The sequence below is a fragment of the Corvus cornix genome, chromosome 3 (genome assembly GCF_000738735.6).
Source record: "Corvus cornix cornix isolate S_Up_H32 chromosome 3, ASM73873v5, whole genome shotgun sequence".
Classification (NCBI taxonomy): domain Eukaryota; kingdom Metazoa; phylum Chordata; class Aves; order Passeriformes; family Corvidae; genus Corvus; species Corvus cornix.
Window position 1 is genome coordinate 8,910,043 of NC_047056.1, and position 9,945 is coordinate 8,919,987.

General features: G+C 41.5%; 1 protein-coding gene across 1 annotated transcript; it reads left to right on the forward strand.

The window, feature by feature from the left end:
- Nucleotides 1-49: 49 nt before the first annotated feature.
- Nucleotides 50-8,934, forward strand: CNRIP1 (cannabinoid receptor interacting protein 1). The gene is made up of 3 exons (XM_039569081.1): nucleotides 50-332; nucleotides 1,011-1,155; nucleotides 5,727-8,934. The coding sequence occupies exons 1-3, from the start codon at nucleotides 154-156 to the stop codon at nucleotides 5,889-5,891; spliced, it is 489 nt and encodes a 162-aa protein (XP_039425015.1). The 5' UTR covers nucleotides 50-153; the 3' UTR covers nucleotides 5,892-8,934.
- The last annotated feature ends 1,011 nt before the right edge of the window (nucleotides 8,935-9,945 follow it).

Below are 9,945 nucleotides of genomic sequence, written 5' to 3' on the forward strand. Positions count from 1 at the left end.
TGCTTTTGGGAAGGGCTGGGCTGGCTGGGATCCGGCAGCCCCTCCTCTTCCTTCTCCCTCCTCCTCTTCCTCTCCCTCGCTCCCAGCCAGCCGCTTTTCCACGGAGGGGGCGAGACGCTCGCAGAGCCCGTAAGTCCCCCCCGGCCGCAAGCGATGGGCGACATCCCCGGCCTCGTGAAAATCAGCGTCTCCCTCAAAATCCAGCCCAACGACGGGGCCGTGTATTTCAAGGTGGACGGGCAGCGCTTCGGCCAGAACCGCACCATCAAGCTGCTGACCGGGGCCAAGTACAAGATCGAGGTGTCCCTCCGACCCGGCACCGTCCAGGCTACGTAAGTGCGACCGTCCTCCTCAGGGTGGCTGCCCCGGCCCTCCCCTCCCTCCCCGCTGCTTTATTTTTAGACGTTTAATGTTTTTTCCTGGCAGGCTGACAGCGCGGGGTTTCCGTGATTTCTCCCTCCCCGCCCTTTTACTTTGGTGGCCTCGTTTCTGGGTCCCTGGCCAGCTGTTCCCAGTGCTCCGCCTGGCTGGCTCGAGAGGGAGGCCACATTTGGGATTCGCTGCCTTTCCGCTCCCTCCCCACCTTCTCCCGGAGCCTTTTGAAGCCCAGCTCCTTTTCTCCCTCCTTCCCCGCGGTTTTCGCTGGAGGAAGAAGCCCCTCCTACACAATGCCAAGCCTGGCTGCAGCGTGGCAAAGCAGAGACTGGGACCAGATGGGGAACCAGCTCTGGGTGGAGGGGCAGCCCTGCAAAAGAGATTCGACTAACCTCTCCCCAGCCATTCGAAATCAGACCCCTCCTGCCTCTCCTTGCTACTCCTTCCCTGGATGACTACAGAGCCCTGACATATTTCAGGAGCCCCAATGAGTCAGCAGCACATGCAGGTCTGCTAAAATCCCTGAAGCTTTTCCCTAGCACAGAGGCTGCCAGGCTGCAAACCCACATACTGGCTCCAAACTGCCAGGAAAGGGGGAATTCAGGGCTGAAAGGATGGATCTTCTCTTTTTGCAGGACTATGGGCATCGGGGGTGTCAATGTCCCACTGGAAGAAAAATCACGGGATGCACAAGTGGCCTCTTACACAGGGATCTACGATACAGAAGGGGTGCCCCATACCAAAAGTGGGGAGAGACAGCCTATCCAAGTCAACATGCAGGTACGTGGCTCTCCAAGCCTGGCATGAGAGGACAAGGGAGGGCAGCAGGGGGTTGACTCCCAGAGAGAGTGTGGTGAAATATTCCAGGGCAAAGTCTGATCACAACTGCTGCCTTCCTCTTTGCTTTGTGTCAGTAAGGCCGCTGGCCAGAACATAGCTGGAGAATACACGTCCTGCTTCCTTCTCTCCCGAGAAAACAGCATGGGCTGGGAAGAAGCAGGAGGTTTTCTAGACACCTGAAAAACCCTTTGGGGTGCTGCAGCAGAAAGAATTTTTAGCTGAACCTCCCACCTCTTCTACAGGACATACTGTATATATCAGGCAGCTCCCACCGAGGTTCTTGGTTAGGAATCCAATCCCTTGGCATACAGGGACCCCTCTTTTGCCTGGCAGCACCATTTTTTTTGGCGCAGAGCATGCCCCAAGCACAAGGTGACTGCTCTCCCCTTCCATCTGTCACCTTCAGGATGCCTGAGGACCTGCCAGAGACTAAAAGCATGCATGAGAACAACCCCCCAAGGCTGTCTTCTCTCTTTTCCCATATGCATCCATTATCTGCATCCACAAACCTAAGTTCTTATTTAAGTGGCTCCTCACCCCTGTCTTAAAGAGAGGTTCCATGGCCCCAAAGTGAGATGACAAAAGCTCCGGCCCACAAGGCAGCAGAGCTGACAGAAGAGAGGAAGAGCAGCAGGCAGATTTCCACAGCACTCTTTGTGTGGTATGCTCAGTGTGCAGGGGGAGATTTGTTTTATTTTGGCGGTTTGTTTTTTTTCTTCTCCTTAATTATAGTTGTGAGGGATTCCTGCTGTTTACTCCGTGTCCTCTGTACCAAAAAAAGGAATCAGGGCAGTAAGCAATCTTCATCTGAAGCTCTCTTAAGAGTCTGTTCCAGCTTATACAAGCCCACCAGATTTCAGCATTCTATGACATTTGCTTACTGCACACAAGATTTCATATTGATCTTCAGTATTTTTTTTCTGGGATCATAGTTTAGCATAGTAATCCCCTTCTGAATGAGAACTGTAACATCTCCATTTGGTGTTTCTAATAATTACAGTGTGCCTGACTTAATTTTGGAGACCCACATCACATTACTATTTCATAATCTTAGGTTAATAAGACTAATATGGAGTATTACGTTAATCACTTTTAGATACAGTCACCTCCTTTTAACACCCAGGAAAACCAAACACAGTATTATTTCACAACGAGCTGAACACAGCTGCTGGATGCCACTGTTGAGCACTGTAATTATATTTCACCTTGTACCAGGAGGAGAAAGGACAGCGTTCCCAAAAAACCATCTGCTTTGACTAAGGTATCCCTATTTTGCTGGTCACCTTTACCCTTAAGTGCAGCACTGATGTGAACTCTGAAAATCTAGAAGTTTAACTTTTCCTTTGGAGAAAACCAAGTCAAATCACAAATGAAATGTAAGGAGGATCTGATTTTCAGGTACAAGCTCTGACATGGTTTGTTGCAGCATCAGAATGAGTAGCCACAATATTTGCCCAAAGAGTTGCTTTTACAGATCAGATCCTGGGATACTAACCATGAAGCTAATAGGATTTTCAAGCATTAAGCAGGTCCTCAATTCCTTTTAGGAACTGATCTTGATAGATAGGTTCATCAGTACAGACTTAGATACCCACAATTGATACTTTTAAGTATTAAACATAGGCAACTCAACATGGATTTACATGTTTGACTCATCATTTAGCTGCTTAGCTAAGCAGAGCTGTAACAGATTTAGGGAACAAGCCTCAGATACCTCAGTCTGAAAACTGCTTTGAACACCTACTTCCTGAATCTTCAAAACTGAGCTTATTGCAAACAGCTTTAAATTTTCCTATTTCCTTCAACTATGAGGAACTTCTGCCTCCACTTCCTTTTCTAGAACAGACAGAATCCTGATGCATCCTGTGGTGGTAAGGACACTATTTAAGGCATAAAAACTGAATTCACATTAGAAATAGATTGTGAGGTCAGTCCAGTAATCAAAAACTAGTTTGATACTGCCAATCTAGTGCCTGAATAACTGAAGGTCCGTAAAGATGCATAAGAAATTTTTTCCTATCTGCTTTGAAACTTTAAACAAATAATTCTTTATGTTGCTGCCTTAGACATCTGATCCATGACAGCCAGAGTTTATACATGTTAAACAGCAATCCTGTTTCTGAATTCCAGAATCTGATTATTTGTTTCTGTTACCTGATAGGTCAATCATGCCCACTATCCAGAAACTGCTGAACTGTCTGGAAAATGGTGTAAACTAAGTTAGAAGCCTGTCTTTGGGCCTCATTTTATTCTTGATCAGACTAATCTATGATTGAATAAAGAAGCTAGAACTCTATTACCAGGAATAAATAGCTATCAAATCACCTCAGCATGCAAATTTAGATGGAGTGATTAAATAACTATTTACTCCTATAGCAGCAGATGACAGAGAAGAGCAGACAGGGAAATACAGTTAACCTGAAGCCTGACCTGCAAGAGTAGGGCCATTCTTCCTTCCTGGGGATGCTCATATACAAGCTCAGTGGAGTAGCCAGGATCCAGCTGCAGGAACCTTGGGAATTCAGGAGAGCTCTAAGAATGCAGAATATTCATTACGCCATAGAGCTTCTGCACGTGCTCAGTACTGGGCTGGGGGAGGCACATGGTAGTAGAAAAGCTCTGCAATTAATTTTTTCCTTCTACTGGAAATCCACAGCAGTCAAACTACTCAGGGTAGCTCAGCAAACTGGGTCATTGAAGGAAGATTAAATTTACTTTCTTCATCTGTCTTTTTGAAATTCAGATCCTTCATACATTAATGAAATGAAATGCTGCTCTTGTGTCATATCACCTTCTACGAATGTTATTAGAAATGCTGTTTCTTCCTCAGTTTCCACACTGAGGGTGGCTGATGCTCCTCTCTGACAAGTTTTGTGGACTGTGCACAGTAATACCCAATGTGCTAAACCTTTACTATCTTGCATTATGAGTGTATCAGGACTACTATCAAAGATGATAGATTAAAAAAAGCCCTTACTTAAGATTTTAGTTGCTGAGAGAGATAAAATAGCCTGTACATCTGATTCTTTCTTAGTCAAAGGAAGTGGCAGAAATATTTCAGTTACTCCTTTAAGGTAACACTTGTAACTGGAGTCGAATAAAACCCCTCCACTTAAGCACACAGCAACTTCTGCTATTGACAAGACTAAATTTAACTTACCACAGAGGGCTGAGGGAAGGTTTAATGTCTGTTACACAGCAGCAGCTTACAAACCACATCTTGAATTTAAAAAAAACAACAACAAATGTGTCCTCCTGAAAAATCTGGATACAGAAGACTCTGCTTGTAAATCAGGAACAATTTCTCTGTAAAAGGGCTTTCATACTGACTTTGCAGGTGTGATTATAGCAGGCAGATGACCAAAGATCAGCTCCCAGGCACATGATAGGAATGGAAAACAGTCAAGTGAAGAAGCTGTCATTGAAGTGAGTGACGGAAATACTTAAAAGGAAAAAATACTGAACAATGGTGCCGTTCAGTAGCACTAAATTCACTATCTAGTATCTTCTAACAACATAACACAATCAACAGGCCGTACTACTGGGACCAATGGCAATATGTACAGGCTTCACACCCACACTTCAGATTCTCTGCAATGTCTCAAGGCACAAGAACTCAAATTTTCCATTACCATTAAAACTGAAATCAGAATTTATCCTTGAAAGCCTCACTGAGGTTTTTCTGATGTTTTACAGGTGTCTAGCAATGGCTTAAAGAAAATAAACCCCTTCATTTTACAGAACTTACTATAGCCATAGTCTTATTCACTTCAAAGCTGAATGCACAGACAATTTAAAATCAATGTCTCACTACTTCACTGTATTAGACGCTTATCTGCTAAACATGCTGATTATCTCTTTAGTAGCTCCTATTACTCAGCTGCACTATCACAGTCCAACTAGCAATTACAGATGTGCACAAAGAACTTCTCTTGCTTAAGTCTCATTTAAAATGTGGAATAGAATCCCAGGGAGGGAGTAAGTGGTACAAGAGCAGCACATCTCACTGCAAACACAAGACTCCAAAATGCAGATACATTAAAGGTTTCAGACTGAGCAAAAGAAGATTCTTCCCAGTCCCAGCTGCAGCCTGTAGGTATGGTATAAAGGTAAAGTGATGGTCTGTATCACTGCAGATTAGTGGTACATGATATGCAGTATATACAAGCTGTGTCATCTTAAGAAAGATTATGGCTTTGATTTTTGTTGTTAGTAACATTTATCCATATGGCAACTTGAATATTTTTACTCCCTCGCCTATCCCAGATGTGAGTGCAGGAGGACAGTACATGCAGAATCTGATCCTTCACGTTTTATGCATGGCTACGCATAAAAGACTTTATGATTGCTAGAGCAGGTTTTACAGATCTTTGATTTATTGATCTGAGGAACAATCATCCTTATACCAGGTGTTTTACATTCTGCAGTTTCACAAGTGTTATTTCTCAGGATGAGAGAGAAACCAACAAAATAATCAGCTCACTAACACTGGTATTCCCTCTTCTTCACAGTTTAATGACATTGGTGTTTTTGAGACAGTCTGGCAAGTCAAATTCTACAACTACCACAAACGGGATCATTGCCAATGGGGAAACAGCTTTGGCAGTATTGAGTACGAATGCAAACCAAATGAAACACGCAGTCTCATGTGGATCAATAAAGAGACCTTCCACTGAAGAGATGGGAAACCAATACTGCTGGACAATCTCCCTAAAGAAAAATCTACCTTTTTAAACCAGCAAGAAGCCTTAACAAAGGCATACTGTAACAATCCTTTGTCCATAAGGTTCCAACAACTACCTTGTATATACAGGTGGTGCCACTAAAATATTTGCCTATTACTGTATTTTAAGTTTACCATGGCATCTGCAACATTCTTTATCTGTCACCCTGAGAAAAATGAAAGGTTCATGGTAAAGGATAGCTGATAGCTGGGTAGGAAGTCATATCATCATAATACTGTTGTAAGTATTTGGATTATTCCGACTAGATGTAACAACTTTTGTGAAGTGTTTTGCTTCATTGCTTAGAATTTGGATTAACATCACATTGGTGATTTCTGTATTTACATTTGTGTTTGCTCTTAAATCAGTGTGTTCTTTCAAGCATTTTGTTGTACCGTCCTCCCAGTGGACAGCAAAAAATTAAAAATGTGGTTATTTGTAGATTTAGCTAAATGGCAGCTAATGCACTGTTGGTATTGTGCTTTCATACCAAGGGATTTGGGAACTCATTCTCCTTTTTGTTAAGTTCTGTAAGATATTCTGTGAAGTTTGCTAATTTACCGGATCTCTCAAAATAGGATTCTTTGTTGTTAAGTTTCCCAGTCTTTGAAATAGCATTAGGAAATGGTATAAAACATGATGAAGGAAGAGCAATAAATCAGTTGTGTTATCAAAGACATCTAACAACATGGCTAAGACCTATCTTAAGATCATATTGTATCCTTGAGAGATACAGCTGTCATACTTAATTTATTTCTTAGAGTAAGAGTTCTGATATTAAACTCCATTTTTCTTTTAATGGCACATTGCTGAAATCAGTTAAATTCTACAAATCAACATTTTCAAGCCTGACCACTGTGTTAATTGACAAGATTTCTGACCAACAAACATTCAGTAGTGTGAAGGGTACAGATCCCAGTGCATGTTTATACATGCACTTCACTCTTTCAAATAAAGATAAGCATGTAAGCATTTGCATAGTTATAACTAAAGGTGCTACATAAACACTAGATCAGTGTTTAACACAAACAGGCAACACAAAACAGACTTATCTTTTATTTCAGTAAAGACACAGAAGCAAGGAAACAATTACACTTGTCCCGTCCCCAGCTTGGGTTGAAGTAAACTGTCAGTTCTTGCATTCTCTTATTCCCTTTGTGAATAGTTTGTAAATTGTGTATGTAAATGGTAAACATGACTTTTGATCTTTGTAATAAAGGACTTAAATGATTTCTTCTCTACTATGGCCATCTAAATGAGCTGAAAACACTGTATTAAAAAAGGCAGTGGTTTTAGAGAAGCAGACAGCAGAGGTTATGTAGCCAGTGCTTTCTGAGAATGCTGTCCAATGTCCAATGTTCTTCACCCAAAGCTACTGTATCTAGGAAGCACAGATCCATTGTGCTAAAATGCAGATGGTTAATGTGATAACACTCAGTAGAGCATATTAATATGCAGTTCCAGTAATATAGTGTGCAAAGTAAAGATTTAGGACAGAGCTGAATTAGCAAAGAAATATTTTCTTCCACTGAATTACTAATCAAAAGGCTTTTCTAGTTGCCTTGCAGATTTCTACAGCCAAAAGAACTGACAGTGGCACTGATGTAATACACCACTGGAATGGTGAGCTAGCCAGTTGCATCTCCACTCTAAGCAACACTATACAGGCAAATTTTACTGAAATGAAATTCTAGAAATAATCTTCTGCATTAACTTCTTTCCTATACTTTTCCTAGAAATAATTCTTCAAAATGAAAAAACTGACGAAATTGAAATCTGCACTTCAGACAGAAGTGCTATTGCCAGCATTTTAGCAGAAGTTTCCAGACGACGTGCTTTAATGATTCTGGACTTCCAGCTGTGAATCAGTTCTGTCTCTACATTACTAGAAAAGTGATTTTATTCTGCAACAATTGGTATACTTTGGTTTATTTTGTTTGTACATATGAACACATGTACACTGGCACACTGGCAAGAAATACATGTGACACATAAATTCACAAACTTCTATCCTAGTAAAAAACATGTAAGACTCACAGTCAATTGCTCTCCAGCATTTAAGAAATGCTGCAATGAATAAATACAGCTGATCCTGGCACAGGAGGGTTGTTATTATCAGCCAGCTGGAAGTATACCCTTCCCAAGGCAAATTCTCATATCCACATTAATGCCAAATAGGGCATCTCTTTTCTTACAAACTAGCAGGTCCTGTAGCAATTCAGTTCAGAGGATGCTCAAGAAAGAGGCTGCAGATGGAGTGAGTTGCTTTTAAAAGGAAGGAGAGAACAGCAGAAGAACTGTGTCGTACAGGTCCCATATCCTAAGACTGAACATTGCTGCCCAGGATTGCAGCACCCCTTTCACAGACAGCAGCAGGGATAGAAAGAATGAAAATTGGTTCACTTCTTTGGGGAATGTGTAAATGGAATTTATCAGCTCTTATATCCTTCTCACCTGGGTGAAGTTTAAGCATACAGAAATGTGATTTGCATTCTTAAATGATTTGTGTTTCTTAAATAGAAGACTATTCATGTGGTCTTGATTGAGTATCCATACCACCAGCTCTGATACTCCACACATGTAAAGCAAAATAGTCCCATCAACTTCCCCTTGCTCATCAAGTGCTTTGCTAACAAAGTAAACATTTGCTCCTATTAAAGGAGACCCAAGATTTCAGCAGTTTCCTGGAAAGTAATGTTTTGAATTTCTTTCATCCAGGATAACTCTGTTGAATATTCATAGAACTTGAGTCACTACAAAACTGTTGCTGTGACAGTTTGATGCATTATTCAATCAGCAGCATTTAATCTCCAGACAGGTTTGTTCTTTACACAGCTTTTTCTAATTAATATTTTCATTTTTATACAGAACTCTGTAATTCAGGACACAATACACTAGGACTAAATATATATGTCAGAAAATGCTGACAATGTGTCGATCCAGCTGAAACCACAGAGCACTCATAGCTGGAGGTTTTATAAATGAGAGACTTGAAGATTTTTGTCATGAAGTGTCCAGCTGTCATTTTCATAAGAAAAATTGAAACAAACATTCCAAATCTTTGTGTCACTTTTTCATCTATATTTAGAGGTAGCAGTTAGCACTATGATACTGCTGAGTTACAGGATTCAAAAGCAAGCTGTTAGTCACAATTATTACAGTTGTGATCCTGCATAGGGCTTGTATTATATCATTAGATTTTGCACAAGGCTTTGTGTTTACTGCAGCTACTACAGGCTTTAGTATCTCCTACCATCTGACTGTATATGAAACAGAAATGATACACATCAAATCTCCATGCACTACTTTCACGTGGTAAAGAGGTTTTACTGGCTTCAGCTGAAGCTCTGTCTATTGGTTTGCAGATGCAGTGACCCTTACTGATTCCAGACTAGCAAAGAATCAGAAGACCTCATTTATAAAATTCTCTGTATAAAAGATGTGAACAGAACTTCTATACAATGAAGGTGTAAGTTTTGTAATACAAGGCTCTTGCATGCCAGCAGAGGTTCTTTTCCACTTGGTTAAGAGCACTGCCCTCACATCCTATGTAAAATTTTGATGTATGTGCAATGTGTTCCATTCTTCTGAAGTCTCCATGCAAAGCTTTGATTAAATAAGGATGTGGCACACTGTAAATGCTAACCTCTTTCTGAGATCTGAAACAAATGCTGTGACTTTCAAAATTCAAAGCAGTGAGCATTGCCTTAATAGCTACGTCAGCCCTGAAGCACAAAGCAGCAGTATAACGAGTCTTACAACATTCATGTTTTCCCTTAGCTCTGCAAAGCTCACAAGCAATGACTTGCAAAGTCCCCTTAGTGCAGCTAATCCAGACCTTTGGCCAGGAGAGATGCACTCCTGCCCACTGCATGCTTGGCAGCTTTCACCAGCATTCCTTGGACTTCTTCCTTTTCCCCCTCTCCCTGATACCAGGATTTAAGGCTTCAAATCCCTGTGAGCCTTGGCTTTCAGTCTTAGGAAGACAAGGCTGCATCAAGCTAGG

Bases quoted from the DNA above. Each gene is read 5' to 3' on its own strand.
- CNRIP1 (XM_039569081.1), top strand. From the start codon at position 154: ATGGGCGACATCCCCGGCCTCGTGAAAATCAGCGTCTCCCTCAAAATC. The intron at 333-1,010 runs GTAAGTGCGACC...CTCTTTTTGCAG, and splicing joins CCCGGCACCGTCCAGGCTAC to GACTATGGGCATCGGGGGTG. The intron at 1,156-5,726 runs GTACGTGGCTCT...TCTTCTTCACAG, and splicing joins CTATCCAAGTCAACATGCAG to TTTAATGACATTGGTGTTTT.